At 38.6% G+C, this 18,658-nt stretch overlaps 1 protein-coding gene across 4 annotated transcripts; it reads left to right on the top strand.

The window, feature by feature from the left end:
• The first annotated feature begins 61 nt into the window (after positions 1-61).
• Positions 62-18,604, top strand: pdzph1 (PDZ and pleckstrin homology domains 1). 4 transcript variants are annotated; one of them, XM_086096977.1, is made up of 13 exons: positions 62-3,033; positions 3,344-3,432; positions 4,944-6,863; positions 6,941-7,102; positions 11,042-11,197; positions 12,151-12,252; positions 12,573-12,683; positions 12,792-12,970; positions 13,051-13,206; positions 13,284-13,328; positions 15,863-16,049; positions 16,556-16,691; positions 17,231-18,604. In XM_086096977.1, the coding sequence occupies exons 2-13, from the start codon at positions 3,372-3,374 to the stop codon at positions 17,328-17,330; spliced, it is 3,315 nt and encodes a 1,104-aa protein (XP_085953103.1). In that variant the 5' UTR covers positions 62-3,033; positions 3,344-3,371; the 3' UTR covers positions 17,331-18,604. The 4 variants fall into 4 exon arrangements, 3 of the variants coding, with proteins under 3 accessions (XP_085953103.1, XP_085953104.1, XP_085953105.1); XM_086096978.1 differs by having other exon boundaries at positions 4,944-6,830; XM_086096979.1 differs by having other exon boundaries at positions 67-3,033; positions 4,944-5,300.
• The last annotated feature ends 54 nt before the right edge of the window (positions 18,605-18,658 follow it).

Genomic DNA, 18,658 nt, shown 5'->3' on the forward strand with positions numbered 1-18,658 from the left:
GCTTACAAACAGACTAGCGGAGCGCGTCGTCCTCTTCAGTCCGGCAGTCACAGGGTATGTCTCTCTAGTTGAGTGAAAGTGTTCCTTCCTTTTACCAGTATATGTGAAAAGTTTCTTACCTTCTACCACTCAACACCAAGACATTATTTATTACTAGTCTGCTTTTTGCTCCTCAAACATGTTTGCTACGTGCTAATGAGGGAAACAAGTGTTAATATTAATGTCTCTATTGGCTAGCTTACTATAACGTGCGTGCGTGGTGTGTGTGTCTGCACAGAAAAAAAAACTAGCCTCATGGACATAAGATTGTTTTTCAGCAAACAAAAGCTCAATTTTAAAGTATTTTTATTAAAGACAAAATGTAAAAAGGCAGACACAAACAGTGCTAAAGTCAATTTGTTTTGTTCATATGTTTTATATGTGTCTGTACTTCACCAATTCACAGACTTGTACTTACATTATTATTATTTTGTAGATTCAAGCACATTTCTTTTTTTGATGTGTATGTAATGTATGTTTTTTTATGACAGTACAGACAAGTATAGTCAAAAACAATCATTCTGTATTAAGAAGTTAATTTCTGTTAACATATTTTATATGTTATATGTTGCATTTAAAACCCTTCTCAAGAAATGAGGGGTGGGATATGTTTATATTTTAAGTCCTTTTCTCATTTGCATAACTTTTATTAGATTCGATTTACTCACTGACTTCCCATGCAATTTTTGGAGCGGGAAGTAACCCCAAACCACGACAAGCTATCACATACCCCCTGTTGTAGTACCCAAGCTCCCCTAAATGTCTTTATAGCACCAATAAACCTCTGATCCTAGACTCGCCTCTGTGCGGTACAAGATGTATTCTCCGGAGTTTGTAAACTCACAAATACTGCGAGAATTCAGCTTGGAGAGCACGGTTATCTAAACACTGCTATTGTTACGAAATCAATCCCCCTGAGCAAAAAAATAATAAAAAATCAGTCAAAGTAAGTTAGCCAGATACATGTACAGTAGGCTATGTGGCAAAGCTGTATATATTCTGTGTTACATAAATGGGATTGGATTAAAACAGAATAACTACTTTAAAAAAATATTCTAAAATATAACATAATATGATAGAGGGTTCTAACTGGGCTACACACATTTGTGACAGTGCTATAGCACCCCCTAGCCCCGGTTTAGCGCCGTCCCTGAATTATTATTATCCATCCATCCATTTTCCTGAACTGCTTATTCTATTCTATTCTATTCTATTCTGTTTGTACTCCCTTACATGCATTATGCAGACCATTTTATGCGAGATTTGCCCATAACAAGTATTGGATGTGGGAATTAATTTGTATGGATGGTGAAGACCAATTTCCCTGTATTTCTCAAGCATTTTGACCTTTGCGGGAGGCTATTTCTCTTATACAGTAGATCACACTTCTCAGGGGGAAAAAAATGGTGAAAACTGCAAGTCATTCCCAAATGAAAAAGAATGAAATGGAAGACATAACCGGACTCTCAGGAAGGCGTGAGTCCGGCCTGTAGGAACAGAGAAGATTTTAATGGTATTTTGCAATAGAAGTATTTGTTGCTAACTGTGTCCATTTTGGGCTGCCACACTGCGTGAAAGGGCGTTGTTATATGCTGGCCAATGCCACCCATCACCAACTCTCTGGTTACCTGCATTTCTAGGGGAATATGTTCATATCTGTGACTTTTCTGTTTTTTTTCTTCCCCCAGATGGATAGTTGAATACAGTATTCCTAGATTGGATGACATTCTTGATGACATTTGTATTAACTGCACAGTGCACATAAAAAACAACACACATTTCTAATTTATCTGAAGTCAAAACTCCAAAAGATTTTGTATATCAGTACAAAAGTCAGCGTTTTTAAATCAATCAAAACCATTACTTTTACCACCATAGCAAGCACATGACATGGCTGTCAAGTTACTGTTTATCATATCACCCACAGTCATAGGTTCATGAAATAAAATGCACACATATATAGAGGGGTAAAAAGCAACGTTTAAAATGGTAAAGAATTAAGAGATTTTTGTGTCATTGTGCTTTTTAGGTGTATACGATTTAAATGAATCGGTCACAGTATGCAAAATGGTGTCTGCCGTCTGTGACAATTGATTGCCTTTTAACGAATCGGTACATGAAGTAGAAGTAGACTATGAGGTAGTACACAAAAGCAAAGCAACAGCAAAGAAAATGGCATTATCTAGTAAATGAAGCTCAGCAGAATTATTTTTTTTAGACTTGTTTTTGCTTGTATTATGAGTGTTGAGCAAGGCTCTGGATACGCATGCATTTTATTTCATGAAACCCTGTGGAAGCTACGACTTCACGGTTACAGAGAGGGTTTGAAAATGTGAATGATGTCCATGTATGGCCATCTCTCAGTGAGGTGTCGCGTCACTCTAGCCACCCAGATGTTCTAGCGACGTGCGTGCGTGAGTACAGTACAAGTAGCATCATCAAGATAAAAGATTGTTGTCTGTTTAAAAAAAGCAAAGCAAAAAGAAAGCCAGGTTCAGGTAAGAGTGGTAGATTAAATGATCTAACTGTCCTGTATGATGTTGTAAACTCGATCAATGTATCAGTTATCAGTAAATTCCTAGATTAGATGTAAAACAGATTGTTTGGTTATGTGTTATGTGTGCATGGCATACCAAGGCTCAATGATGGTGAATATTTTTTTCTTTTTTTTCTTCATTTAGTAAAGGGACTATAGCAATGTCTGCCCTAAAGCATCTTGTTTTAAATGTACGGCAAGCATAAATAATTTTCTTGATGTTACATCATTTCAGTCACAATGGCAAGAGGGAGATAAAGTGCATTGAATTAATATGTTTCGCACCGGCAATGCTGTGTGCGGTATCTCTTAAGATTAGACATAGTAAGCTGCTTTACGTTTGAGAATAGCAACAATAAGAACTGGAGCAGTCTGCAACCACACAGTCGACGTGGAAAGTACGGAGGAGCTGCAATTCACTTCAAACATAGCATTTTCATCAATATTTTTAATAGAAGGTAAGCTGGTCATTTTTATTTACCATAATCACACTTGGAAAACTGTAGTAAGTAGCGTAGTATAACGTTCCTGGGACACCAGGTTAAAAATTGCAAACCTGTTGCTCTTTTGTAGTGCGTATGTATGTTCTGTTTTAGTTTCTGTTATATTGTAACTTTTACTGCTGTTATTGAAATGGCACTATACTTTTGAAAAAAAATTCTGGTCTGAAAAGTTTGTTATTGGTTAGATGAGTAAACATGTTAGACTTGTACTATTGGCTACTTAAAAAAAAATACATCCTTTCATATGAAACGATTTATATTCCAGTTAATGTGAGGCTGTTTTGGATTTTAAAATGAGCAAGAGGGGGAGGAGGAGATACAGTCGGCGGAGGAGGAGCTCCAGCAGCAGTAAACGTGAGTGATGTCGTTAATTTTGTGCTTAGCAAAGTCAAAATTTTCCTCACCTGCAAGTACGGTGTCAATATTTCGCAACAAACTTAAGGCTTTATAGGAGTATCAGATTCAAATTAGGCAGGTAATAGCCAAATTTGTCAGGCCCCTTCTAAGGTTGTAAAAAAAAAAAAAACGGTTTGAACCAAGAAATCTGTTTTTTGCTTGTTTGATTTTTATTTGTAAAAGATGTGAGTGCATAAAATCCAACTGAATTGAATCCTTCCATTTTGAAATATATTGAGATATATATTGAATTGTCTTATATTCAAGATTAGCAAAGTCATTTGTAGTGCTACAAATGTATGACTTTATTACTCTAGAGCAGAGTTATGCCTTTTTACAGATCAAGGTCCAAATTTACTATATATTCTTGTATTACTGTGACATAAACATAAAAATACAATGATGATAATGATAAATAACATTAGACATTAAAGTATTTCAACAAATAAAATTGCATTTGCCAATAGATGTGTGCCAGCATGATGATCAATAAAATAAATGTGAGCCAATAATTACTGTCCCAATTTAAAAAAATAAAGTATGTGTGTTTTGTGGAAAACACTACTTCACCTTTATATTTTTATGCAGGATCGTGAGTGGTCGGCGGCAACAATGAATACAAAGAGACTGATATGCTTTGCTAGAATAACTGTGCCTTTTATTCCCTGCAAACAGCAATAAACACTTTTATACTGTGCTAGAATAATCGTACGTTTTATTCCCCGCAGACAGTCATCAACACCTGTGCTTTGCTAGAATGATTGTACCTTTTGTTCCTCGCAAACAGCAATAATCACAACTTGCTTTGCTAGAATGATTGTACCTTTTATTCCCCGCAAACAGCAATAATCACAACTCGATTTGCTAGAATAATTGTGTCTTTTATTCCCCGCAAACAGCAATCAATACACTACAACGTTAAGCAGCATAATATCATCATCATCAGCGCTTACCTTGACACTTGACCGGGGAGCCTACGGTCCGGGTGAAGCGAGCTGCAAAACGGCTGGGCAATCGAGCTGCAAAACGGCTGGGCAATCGTACGTGTTCCACAGCTGACTCCGTCCGGACCATGTGCCGCTCCGTCTTTTATTCGTTAACAAAAAGTTGTGAGCGTGAGAAACCGGGCTGTCCAAGCCCTCTCCCAGGCACTTCTCGAAAACATGTTTGCGAAGCAGGGAAGACTGTAGTATAAACAAGGCATTCACTCCCAGGCTGATTCCGCCCTTTATTTACAAATTGTTGGGCACCTGGATTCGTACAACAGTTCAGGACAACATATCCTTATATAAGAGGTTACATGAGGACATATCAAACCATAGTTATTTTCCCTTCAATGTGTTATACACTGTTATGGAAATCACCAATCAAGTCCTTTGATAAGAGGTATCTTTAATGTATATGTTGGGAAAATCTACAGCAAACCTATTCATGGTTTTAATAAATGTTTGAACTTTTTTTTTTTTCAGAAAATGTCACCAGCATACCATACATTTCATACAAGCAGGATAAAAACAACAGTGTGGACTATAAACATAACATCCTTGAAAGAGGGGTGAAAGAATGTCTTGGGAAGGAAAAAAATCTGTCAGGATCAGAAGATGATGAAAAATGTGACAATGAGCCACCAAGGGAGAAAAGACTAAAGCAAGATCGTCATATCAGTTCATCTCACAACCAAAATACTTACACCACGACAACAGAGCACACCAAGAGGGCAGTGAAGATAGTAACATCTGTGTCTGTTGAAAATATGAAAGAAATGCCCTCAAAGATCACATTCCAGCAGTTGCATGAGCCTATAAGCGAAAATCCTCCTCATTCAGGTATGGCAGTTACAAACATCATAAATATTAATTGCATGGGGCCACATGTGAAGTTTGAAATTAAAGAATTCACTCAGCACAATACCAATAACATCAATACCACTGTTCTTGTTATAAAGGAAAAGCAAGACTGTACTGAGAACTTTGGCAAGATCAAAGATGAACAAAAGTGGAATCCAAATAACGAGCAACAATTAGAGCACGTGGCCAATGGCAGAAGTCAAAGTACATCAAATTATACACGCAGCATGAGTGAGGACACAACCAAAAATGCATTCAAATGTGTAACAAGCAACAGTCAATGCACAGATCATGATGAGCAAATATCAAAATACCCACCGGCACTGATAAACATCAAGCCTCGAAGAAAGAAGAGGCTCTTTTGCAAAAGCTTCAGTAGTGATCAGTTCTGGGACATTCCACCTCCTCAAGAGTTTGCTGACATGAAATATTGTACTTTGGAAGGCCTGATATCCGATTTGAATTCTTGTAAGATCAGTTCCTGCAGCACAGGTGAGACACAACAAAGACGATTTGACCGAGTACCCAATGAAGAATCTGGACAGACATTTTATGATCAAGTCAAGGGAAATGCAGATTTAGCCCCTTCATTTGATGAGTTCTTAGAGTTAGACAATTACAACTCCATGTCCATGAGACCTTCATTGACTACCAACAGGTCTAGTTTGACCAAAGATTTCATCAAATGCCAGAAAACAAAATCCTGTGTTGCTGGTATAGAACACAGCGAATGCTTGTTCCCACAGAGAATACGTCAGACGTTTCCTAGCATGGATACGAGTTTGACGCAAGGTTTTGTGTCCTACAGCAAATCTTTTTCCTCAGGAACCATCTCCCCTATGACCCAAATGAAGAGTTTGGGGCTCCCAAGCATGCTCAGAAAGCATTCCTTCATACCTTTCAGCATGCCCTGCTGTGATGATCATCCCGAGAACACATTTGCAGTCAGTGAACAACTTCGAGAACAAAGCAAATATGATGATCCTAATGATTGCGTCAATAAAACTGATCAAAGTGAGGTGGCAGACAGTGGATTCGACCAAGAAATGGGAGAACTGGAGTGCCACAGTCCAGAGCTCTGTGTAGGACGGCTTAACCGAAGCGCACTATTCATTCGAGTGATTCCTCCATCCTGCAGTGGTTCAGAGGAATGCGTTGTGCAATGTCACCCAAAGTTATCAGGCCAGAACAGGGAAGGCGAAAATGAAAATTCAATAGTTAAGGCATCAACTGGTTTATTCAAGCAAAGTTTTCTCATGGACTCAAAGTTGGAACACAGTATATCCACTTTGCAGCACATTGACGGCCCTTCACTAAGCACCTTTGAAGACATTAAATGTAAAGCATTTACTAAAAAGGCCAATCTGTCCCTGAGAGATGAGAAGACAAAAGAGTCACTACTGAACAAAGAAAGCTGTTGTTCAGAAGACTGTGCTAAGCCTTCTGCATCATTTCCTGCCAATGGATTTTTAAACACAGCAACAAACATTCAAGAACATCCCAATACCAGTGAGAGACCGGATAAAAAGTCCATAACAAGATGCAAGTTTCATGAAATGACTCATTAAAGGTGGGTATTTAGATAAATCCTTCTTGTGATTGCTTCAATGTAATTTCAGGCTCACTGGAGGCCAAAAAGCATCTGAAACTTCTTAGCCTCAACGATGCAGACAGCGGTACACCTGACTCCTGGGCCAAGAGGCGAAAACTGTTCAAGGACAGCAAACAGTGGAGCTCTGCTGGAGGAAGCTCGTTTACCAGTGACATCACAGAGGAATCAGGCAGGTTTGAAGCAATCAGCATCAAAGTACTGAAAAACAAACACTGGGCAAAAGTACTTGCACACCACCAGAATATTTTCATTTTAGAATGTGAGTTTTACTTCATGGCAACTCTTCTCTTTTTCATTCAGAAAAACAGGTGGTAAATCCAGGTCCTGAAAGTAAAAACCCTGCCACAGTTTGGCTATAGCCCCTGATGCTAGCTAGCTCCCTAGCAGGTAAACGAGCACCATGGGAGCTAGCTAGCTAGTACCTGAAAGTAAAAACCCTGCCCACAGTTTGACTGATGCTAGCTAGCTAGCTACAACTCCCTAGCTGGTAAACGAGCACTGTGGGAGCTAGCTAATTAGCACCTGGGGCTAAAGCCAAACTGTGGCAGGGTTTTTACTTTCTGGACTTGGTTTTACCACCTCTGCAGAAAAATGATCTTTATAGGGGTCAGAAAAGTTGCTGGTTATAGCGACAAAGCCACTAAGTTAGCAACACTGACACAACACCCACACATCTAGATCAAACAGTTACAACATTTCTGTGCAATCAGAAACCACCTGAAAACAAATCTTTGTTGCATGGTCTTCATACTATCCTAATATAATTTCCATTAAGCGTCGTAATGTAGTGCAACTCCTTCCAATGTGTGTGATGCAAACAGTGGTCATAGCAGATTACTTTTTTATTTCTGGGCTTTAATTCTAACCAAGTCCAAAGGATATTTGTGAAATAATAATGCTCTATATTTGGCAAATATGCCTTTGGTAAAGAAAACTGAGGACATTTGGTTATATGCTTCCAATTAGGACGTCTTTTACTTGAATTCCTCAACTCAACTTTATAGGACATTTGAAAACAAATCAACGTCACATACAAAGTCATACACCAAGACGACAAGTTAGTTAAAACAACATCAGAGGCCCCAGAATTGAACCCTGCGGAGTGCCAAATGATACGACAGTGGGGCACTGTGGGACTCAGAGCAACCAAGGCTAACACAAAAAGTTCTGACAGCCAAATAGGTTCTAAACCACTCAAGAGCAGAGGATGTCATTAAAAACTCGTAACGGGGCTGACTTTGCTCTGCATCTAGTGTTGCATGGGATACCGGTACCAGTAACGTACCTCGATTTTTTGGCGTCAAAAACGGCTCGGTATCAAAAAAAATTAGGGCCGGTACTTCAAAAAATAAATACGAACAACTCCAACTCTATTTTAAAGGTGGGTACACATACACGCATGGCCACCTGTCTACCGATATGCGGAAAACGCCTTAAGCGGCATGCCTCTTTCAGCTTCTGTGCGAGAGGGCTCAGGAAGATGGCTTCACGCGCACTGACGAGCTTGCTGGCCGTGCACTCCTTGTTTAGAAGCATAACAAGTTAAGGTTTCACGCATTGTAGACTGCAAGCACTCGCGCTAATTAAGTGTAGCGCTCGCTGGCCGTCCACTCCTCGTTGAGTAGTATGACGCGCAAAGTGTCTATGGAACTTTTTTCTTACATGGCCGACAGCCACGGCAAGCCAAATGACATGGCGTTTTGTAACAAGGCAAATGTTTTTTCGTGGAGAAGCAGAAAAAAAGCAACAATCACTCCTGGCCCTGCAGTGGACTCAAGGTGCGTTAAATGAACAGGCATACAGTAGAAAATCACAGTTATGCATAGAAAAAGCCCAGATGACTGACAGAGCCGGTTGTGAGACATTTTTTGATACTTCCCTTAAAAAATTAATCGAGTGTGAATTATTTTGGTTCAAGTTTGTAGTATTTGATTACACATTCGACTAATTGGGAGCATAATGGAGAAGAACAGAGACATGCACGCACACTCAAGCAACATTACATTGAGTCATGGGAGGAGTGCCACTGTTTTACCAATATTTAAAACGGATAACAACAAATGCAGTCAAATGCAGTACTTCAAGAATATGGCATGCAATGTGAAAGCACATACAGTATACACATACATATATACAGTATTTACATAAATTAACATGCATATATCCTAATATTTTGAATTAATAAAAAATAATTTTGCTGTTTTTGCTGATGTTTTAGATTTTTGTCGAGGTACCGTTTCAGGTATTTTAAGCAGGTATAGTATCGAAGTCAAAATGTTGGTATCGTGACAACACTATATGCATCATTTCAAAACTTGACTGGAATTACGTCATGGAGGTTCCATGACGTAATTCTTGAAAAATTGAAATGAAAATTTTGTGTCATAAAAATAAAAAAGTTAAATACACAATAATTCATTAAGGTAATTAATGTGAGCAGTTATGGCCCCACGTGTCAACACGACACATTCGTGTACAAACCCAATTCCAATAAAGTTGGGACACTATACAAATTGTGAATAAAAACTGAATGCAATTATGTTGAAGGGCCAAATTTCAATATGTTGTTCAGAATAGAACATAGATGTCCGGTCAAAAGTAAAATATATAATTTTAAGGGGAAAATATGTTGATTGTAAATTTCATGGTGCCAACAAAACAAAAAAAAAAGTTGGGACAGGTAGCAATAAGAGGCTGAGTCAATTGCACTTATTAAAAAAAAAAACTGCTGGAAGACCAGTTACCACTAATGAGGTCCATTGGCAACTTGGAGTATAAAAAGAGCTCGGAGTGGCAGTGTCTCTCAGAAGCGAAGATGGGTAGAAAATCACCAATTCCTTCAATGTTGCGCAGAAAGATAGTGGAGAAATATCAGAAAGGTGTTTACCAGCGAAAAATTGCAAAAAGGTTGAATTAAACATCATCAGTGCATAACATCATTCAAAGATTCAGAGAATCTGGAGCAATCTCTGTGTGTAAGGGTCAAGGCCGAAAAATCATACTGGATGCCCATGATCTTCGGGCCCTTACACGGTACTGCACCGCAAACTGGAATGCTTACTGTAAGGGAAATCACAGAAAGTGCTCAGCAATACTTCCAGAAAACATTGTGGGTGAACACAATCCACCGTGCCAGCCGCCGTTGCCAGATGAAACTCTACAGTACAAAGAAGAAGCCATTTCTACAGCAGACCAAAAAGCGCAGGCGTTTCTCTGGGCCAGGGGTTATTTAAAATGGAGTGTGGCAAAGTGGAAACCTGTTTTGTGGTCAGACCAATCACGATTCAAAGTTATTGTGGAAAACTGGGGCGCTATATCATACTGACTAAAGAGAACAAGGACAACCCAAGTTGTTGTCAGCAATCAGTTTATAAACCTGCATCTGCGATTGTATAGGGTTGCATGAGTGCGTGTGGCATGGGCTGCTTCCACATCTGGAAAGGCATCGTCAATGCAGAAAGGTATATTCAGATTGGAGAACAACATATGCTCCCATCCAGGCATCATCACTATCAGAGAAGATCTTGCATTTCTCAACACGATAATACCAGACCACATGCAGCACCAATTAGCACCGGGTATTGAAACGGCCAGCCTGCAGTCCACTTCTTTCACTTATAGAGCACATTTGGCGCATCATTAAGGGGAAGATGCAACAAAGAAAGCCCAAGACAGTTGAACAGTTAGAGAGACGCGTGTTAGACAAGAATGACAGCATTCCTATTTCTAAACATGAGAAACGTGTCTCCTCAATCCCCAGACATTTGCAGACTGTTGTAAGAAGAAGAGGGGATGCCTCACAGTGGTGAAAACAGCGTTGTCCCAACTTTTTTGAGATTTGTTGACACCATGGAATTTAAAATCACCATTGTTTTCCCTTAAAATAATACATTTTCTCAGTTTAAACTTTTGACCTGTTCTTTATGTTCTATTCTGAATAAAATATTAAAATGTGGCACTTCCACATAATTATTCAGTTTTTATTCACAATTTGTATAGTGTCCCAACTTTTTTGGAATTGGGTTTGTAGAACTATTATGTTCAGGTTGTTATGCTTTTGATGCATTCTTTTTATTCATTTAAAAAAATATATATTTTATTTTTTTAGTATCAGAGGATGTTCACTCGATGGATTTGACAATTCAAGACAATGAAAACAAAGGATTCTATGCAGAGACTTTCCATTCCACTGCATGGCTATATCAAGGAGAGAAAGATGTCCCCAGTTCCATTTCTTCCAGCACTCGAACTCGAACTGTTTCAAGTAAGCTGAATTTATACTCTAAATACTGTAGCGGTATAACAATCCGTAGTATGCCACATGGTGGCGCTTCTTTGTTTTGTCATGCCGATGGGTCACTTTTTCGTTTTGCCTCTCAGAGTTTTTTGTTGTTGCCGTTGTTAGATTAGGTCTCTTAATGATTTGATAGGTGACTTGAGCTAGGCCTTTGTCGCAATGACCTGTCCTGGCTTGGTGTCTTCCTATCTATCTGCACTCTGGCACACTTATCCAGTTAAAACCAGTTAAGATCATCAGGTCACACATTTTCACATGGGCTAGGCTGAGTATAAGAATAGATCAGACCTTCGTCCACATTCAGCAGAAAAGGCTCTACATCTTGATCTTTCTGGCATCCAGTAAATAGCTCAACTGAGAATATACAGTCTCTTGTTATTATTAGTGTAGCGAGCATTCAAGATAAAATAACCCAGCGAAAGTTCCCATCTGAACTTTACACTGTGGACCTGAGTGGTCGTGTCCTGAACTGTACACTTTATGATAACGTGATAGCGCCGAGCACTTCTTTTTTTTGTCCTTTTAATAAAGCAAGTACTCAAGTACTCAGCCTATTTTTGCTCCCTGCTTGGCTAACCAGTAGCGTTCGTCCATGGCTGTACTCGAACCAAACTAATCACGCGTTACAATATCCATCTATCCATTTTCTAAAATGCTTCTGCTTAACAAGGTTGTGGGTTAGCTGGACTCTATCCCAGCTGTCTTTGGTCGAGAGGGTGGGTATATTGAACTGATCACCAATTAATCGTAGGGCACTTATACTGTAAACAAACAACCATTGACATTTTTTTGGAACAGCCTAATATTTATTTTCCTCTATTTTTTGAAAAATAACTATTAAAATATTATACTCATTGTCTCATTCGATTTCACCTTTTGTACCACATACTACTTTCATGCAACAAATGTGACTTTTTCAGTTCGTGAGAGGACTGTCAAGATCAACAAAGGAACAGGAGACTACCCTTGGGGCTTTCGAATACAGTTCTCTAAACCCATTGTGGTCACAGAAGTTGACACAAGTAAGACAATCACAAACACTCAAAGACATTGACGCTGATATCCTACACTTTAAATAGAGATTCTAAGCACTTTATAAAATTACCCTATTAGTAGTTCAATCCATCAATTTTCTCTACCACATGTCCTAATTATGATAGTGAGTAACTGGAGCTGATCCCTGCTGATTTCTGGGGAAAGGCGCTGTACATCCATCCTGTTCACAGGGTTATAGCACAATTTAAGTTTATCCTTAAATTTAATCTGAAAGCTGAAAAAAAAAAATTGTGAGTAGTGTACATATGCTTGCATTGTAGGAGGAAACCAATGTGTGTGGTTTCAGATGGTGCGGCAGAGGAAGCGGGTTTGATGGTCGGTGACTACGTTCTGGCTGTCAATGGAACTGATGTCACCAGTATTTCTCACTCCGAGGCAGCTAATTTGGCCCGCCAAGGTATGCTTGGGCAGTAATTCACTTGGCAACTTTATCTAATTGTACACAAATCTAAACAATAATGAGAAACAACATACTATTAGCTGACTTGCAATATTAATGTTTTAGGTCCAGAGGAGCTAACATTGACTATTGGTTCAGATATTGGTCGCAGTCCTAATACCCCCAGACCAGCATGTCGTGGACATCTTCACAAGCGTACCCAGTCTGGTCTGATTCGAGGCTGGAGGAAGAGGTGGTTTGTGCTCACACATGACTGCTGGCTTTATTACTACAGACACAAACGGGTGAGCTGTCAATAATAGATTCCCTTTTAATAAACAACTCCACAGGGTTATCTGCCATTAGTCCATGTTGTTTATTACAGGATGAAGGCAAAAGTCAAGCTTTAGCAGCTTTAAAGATGGAAGGGGCTGAGGTGGGGCCGGATCTTTCCCTTGGTAAACCTTTTGTGTTAAAGTGCCATCCTCTATCTGCGAATAGGGTGTACTACCTCTGTGCAACTTCCAACCAGGAGATGAAAAGGGAAATACAACTCTTTAATACAGGAATGTATTTACTACTAGTGTGTATATATTCAACTTTTTTGTGTGTGTATTTAGGTGGTTGGAAGCTATGGAGAGAGCGATTCATCCTATTAGGCAGGTAAGAGTCAAACCTTAAAGGTGAATGCAACCAGGAATCAGTTTGCACGATACTTTTGATTAAAATTGGTAACAGTCAATGAAAAAGTTTACTTTTTTTTTATTAACCTCATTTTTGAATATATAGATATTGCTAAATAATGTCCTTTTTGTTCTAATACCATAATTTTAGGCACTACTGAGAACATTTAGGTAATATTATGCCCACTACAATCCCAAAACTGTATGTTATGTGGAATGTATTTTAACTTTGCAGTGATCAAATGCTGTACATGTCCACTTTTTGAGGGGGATTGTGTTTCTGCCCATTTTAAACTTGCCTGTCAGCTTGTATTGCATGCATGATCTGCTCATAGCGTTCATCAATCATTGGACCATTCCATGTCACTCATCATAGGACCATCAGTGATTGACCATCCTGCTGCGTTGGGTTGGAGGCGCGGGCCGTGTTGGGGTGGGGGGCGTTCCTGGATCCTGGGTTTGCTCTCCGGCCGGTGGCCCCTGCGGGGCCCGGGGGTTGTCCCTTGGTGTTGTGCTTGCTCTGTCCTGGCCGGGGTCGACGGCTCCCCTCTTTGGTGGAGGTTTTCATGCATGCCAGATCCACCACACCAGCATCTATCGAAATTCAAACACAATCTGCTTCTTCCTCTGGTCGTTGAATCGGTGGAGGCTGATGTCTGTGGATCTCACTCTGCTTCATCTATCCTTCCTTCCTTTCCTCAGTCTCTCCTTTGGTCTCTTGAGGTCTCCCTAATTTGTTGGAATTTAGATGTTTCTGGGGTTGGTGAAAGACTCTGGTTGGTAACCCGGTGGGTAGTAGGTAATGTCTGGTCGGTGCTGGATTTCACTTTCCTTTATTTTCTTTGATCCTTTCCTGGGTCTCCTGACAACCTCACGACTCTAGCTGGATTCTGAAGTATTCGGTTTAGGTGAACGGTATGGGATTTTTAATAGGTTTTAGGTGAACTAATGAGTACACACTCACACGCACGCACACATGCACACACACACACATAGTCACCCACATTCAAAATAAACATAAATTAATTTTTTTTTAAAGAAAAAGAGAGAGCAATGATGATGACATGTCAAATCGGTAAAATTACCGAATGAACAATACTGAGCTCTTAAGAAAAAAAGAAAGACAAAAAATAAGTGATTGGCCGTGATGCCTCTCGGCATATGCACATGTTAATCATCACAGGCAGCAGCAAGGATTACATACACCCTTGATGAGTGTTCATGTTTACAGATGGGTTTTAGTAACTGACTTTTCGTTTACGTATGTTTTTTTTTTATTCACAAGGCTGGACAAAATACAATTTGTTGTTTGATTTTTGTCAAAAAATTCAATAGAAATATGGCGCTTATATATCTTGTTAAGGCCATCAATGTCCTCAATTAAACATGCATGTTTTTGGAATGTGCAAGGTAACCCAAGCACAATACAGTGGAACCTCGATTTCACAGACTAACGGTGGGGACGAGTGGGGTCGTCCGTTAAAACAAACTGTAAATTCAAGTACAGTACTTTGTTGGGGCATAAAAACTGTATAGCCGACTGTACAAGAAATAGCATGCTCGTGAGACGTTAACACATACTCCATGAGTAGAGCTTGATATAGTAAACAACAGCCATCATCAGATATGAAAAGGTAGCAAGTTACAATATGCTCCTTTTGAGCCGTGTGCCTACAATGATGCTAAATTATCCATGCTATCAATTACCTTTGATGGGATGAAAATAAATGAAAATATAATTAAAATTCTAAATATACACTTAAAAAAATAGTTTCAATACTTAAAGGGGAAGTTAGTTAGTTAACATTTCTTGACAATAATATGTTATATGTAACCTCACTAGTCTAAACGTGACTTTCTGATTAATATTACATTCGTGGAATAAGACTTATGAAGCAAAATCCATCTCAGAGGGCGGCCATTTTACTTGCTGTCGACTGAAGATGACATCACAGTTGCTCAGTGCTCAGGCAACGACCAATCACAGCTCACCTGTTTTCTGAAGCTAAGCTGTGATTGTTTTTTACCTAACACCTGAGTAACTGTGATGTAATTTTCACTCGACAGCAAGCAGCAAAATGGCCGCTTTCTGTCATTTGATTAAAAAAAATGCTGGATTTTGCTGCTTAATTCATATTCCACTAACACAATACTAACCAGAATACTGTCTTTAGACTAGTGGAGCTACATAGAACATGCTATCGTCAAGATTTTTTTTTTAGTTTACTTTCTTTAATGGAGATGCTAATCAATTGAAGGTTATTCTGGTAATATTTAGTGGTTAAGTTACCCAGATAAAATTATCTTCACATTTTAAATGAATCTCAATGAAGTACAAATAAAAAGAAAAACTGTCTGCTTTATGCCAAAATGTCTCAACATTTTGTAATTTAGGTCCTGTAAGACTGCCTGTTGACAGTTCCATACATAGCAAAAGTAACTACAGGACATCCGCTCATAGACACTAATCATCTGTCATATTTGGCACTAATCTCCTCAACTCTGATGTTTCAGCACCACGTGTGGGTGGATGTCACCAGACACAACTCCAGTCTCCCTCCACTGGCTGTGAAAAAGCCAGAGTGCCTTGGGTTGCTTCATAAAATGGACAAAAGCAAGGATACCTGGGAGCAGCACTACTCCATTTTAAAGGATGGCTGCCTCTACTTGTACAGTGGTATCCGTGCAACCCACGCACATGGTATGGAAATATAATCGGGTAAAAGTGTGTAATTTGGCAGATTTACAGGTGTTGAAAATTTGAGTGATGTCAATGAAAACTTTGATTGGGCCAATACACAACAAAGGTTATCTCAATGCACTTTTCCTTAAAGGTGCATTGCGGAGTTTAAAATGTTAATGTTAACGCTAAAGTGGCCGGCTTCGAGCACAGCCTCCAAGAAAACTGAAAGAATGAAGAGTTTATTCATGTGCACGTACATGAGATTGACAGAGGCTGCAGTTACGCTTTAGGCCAGAGGTGGCAGTCATGAGTAAGAAAGTGACAAACTCCGCAACATCTACATGCCATGTAGACCGCTCAGGCTACGGAGCCCCGATAGTGTGCACTGAACTTCCTGTGCTTGTAATACAATGCCAGCCATTTAAAGGGTGCACTATGGTGTATGCTATTCAAAGACGTGTAAGGGTTAATGGTAAATTTTCGTAAAAAAAAAAATCCTAATTTCACACTCTTTTTGTCTTTAGGAGGGATCTACCTTCAGGGTTATATGGTGCGAGAACAGCATTTTGGAAGCAAGAAATCCATCATTGAGATGAAACCCCCATCTGATGAGTTTAAGACTTTCTACTTCTGTGCAGACAATCCTAATGAGAACAAACGGTAGGAGACTTTGCATTCTTATTTTATTTTACTGAACGTGAAAAATGATTAACAAAACAAATGTCTCCATGAGCCATTTTAATGTTTATAATTTTCTATGTGTGCTGAGAAATTAAAGTATCTGTAGAATATAAATGCAAGAAGACTGTACAATATATCGCTGGCGTCGGGTTGTAACCTCGTAAGTCTCATTTGGTAAATTTCTTTCCCCCCCAAAAAAAATCTATACTATTGGTCAGCGAGTGTTTTGTTTACAAACTATTGACCAATCTAAAGTGTTGAAAATGGCTTGTGCTCCTTGATGATGTAATGTTAATGGTTGAACAAACGTGCCGGACAAGGTTTCGTCCCGGACTTTTCCGAGTGCAGATCTTCAGCATGGCATTGTTTGCACTCCTTTGATCCTACCTGTAATATTTTTGGGAATAAATATAATGGTGTACAGTACATTATTTTAGATGCTTATGTTCAGGTATAACTTAGCAGTTTATTTGTGAAATAAAATAGTAGTGATAGGTTTTGTGTGTGTGTTTTAACAGATGGATTATTGCTTTTAAAGCATCGATTAACAAGTGGCTGCCTTTACATCAAGTCCTTCAGCACGACATAAGTCGACCACCAGAGGCAACTAGAATATAAAGCAATTAAATTCAAACAGGTAACAGTAAAAAAATTAACTCAATATTTTAATGTTTGAATACATTAGCAGAAAACTTTTTATCAAGTTTTCTCATTCATTTTGATCAGAAACCTCATAATGATTTTAAACAAAATCAAATAATAAAGACCCTGTGAAGTCTTTTTTCTGATTTGTTTATACATAAATTTACAGTATCGCACAAAAGTGTGTACACCCTCTTATTTATCAGATATTTATCTTTTTATGGGACAACACTATACACTAGTCAGTGCATAGCTTGTATAACAGCCTAAATTTGTTGTTTCTTCAAAATAACTCAAATGTATGATCCCCCCACATTAGAGGGTCTTTAAATGACATTAAAGTCTATAACAGCAAAGATCAATAAAAACTTTTACCACCAAGCTGTGAAATGTATATATCCTCCCAATCCCTTTACATAAGTGCAATATAATCAATGAGTTCACCCAAACTTAAATAACACAGACGATTACTACTATATAATACAGACTCACTGTATCCCCAAACTTGTGTCTAATTGTGTTTCCTGTGAGTAATTGTGATTGTGATCTATTGCTTTTAATTTAATCTTAAACGCTGCTAATTGCGAGGATATACCAAACTGATTTTCATGGTTCCTGTAAGATTGACAATACAGGCTATTTTCAATTTTTTTTTTTTTTTACATTCACAAGTTGGGAAAGAGATTTTCTGCACTGTCACATTGTTGAATACATTAGTTTGCTTTTCTTTATGTTTTTCTTCATACAAGTGCAAGACTGTTGCCTATCTCGTAGACTTTACACCGAGCTGATTGGCTAGATCGGGAATTGCCCATATTTTGCATTTTATGCAAAATCGGTGATCAGATGTCATGCTCCACAAAATAAGACATTGCATGTTAAATTAAATGTTTTTCAGTGTTTTTGAGATTTTATTTTATTTTCCCCATACATTTCAATTGGCTTTAATTATACATGTTTTTTTCCCGTTACACTAATCCCTAACCCCTGCAAATGGCAGCGGTGGACTGTAAAAGTTGTTTAAATAGATATATTGCTCCATCTTCTGAAATAATTTGTGATTGTGTTTTTCTTTCTTCAAACTCACTGATGACTGATTGGCTGAAAAGTCCTGATTGTGTAAAGTTTACCATAGTATTAAACTTGCTTAGCTTTTGTGCCGATATAGTATTATGATCTTTTACTTTTATTAATTTTTTGAAACCACTGTGTATATAAGGTATGACTTCCTAATAAATTGTACAATAAGATCTTAGTGTGTGCACTCTTACTTGGTGGTTCACTCATCTGACTACTGTGCATGC

Source organism: Leptonotus elevatus, chromosome 15, assembly GCF_054856555.1.
Source record: "Leptonotus elevatus isolate MCC_2025b chromosome 15, RoL_Lele_1.0, whole genome shotgun sequence".
NCBI classification, from domain to species: Eukaryota; Metazoa; Chordata; class Actinopteri; order Syngnathiformes; family Syngnathidae; genus Leptonotus; species Leptonotus elevatus.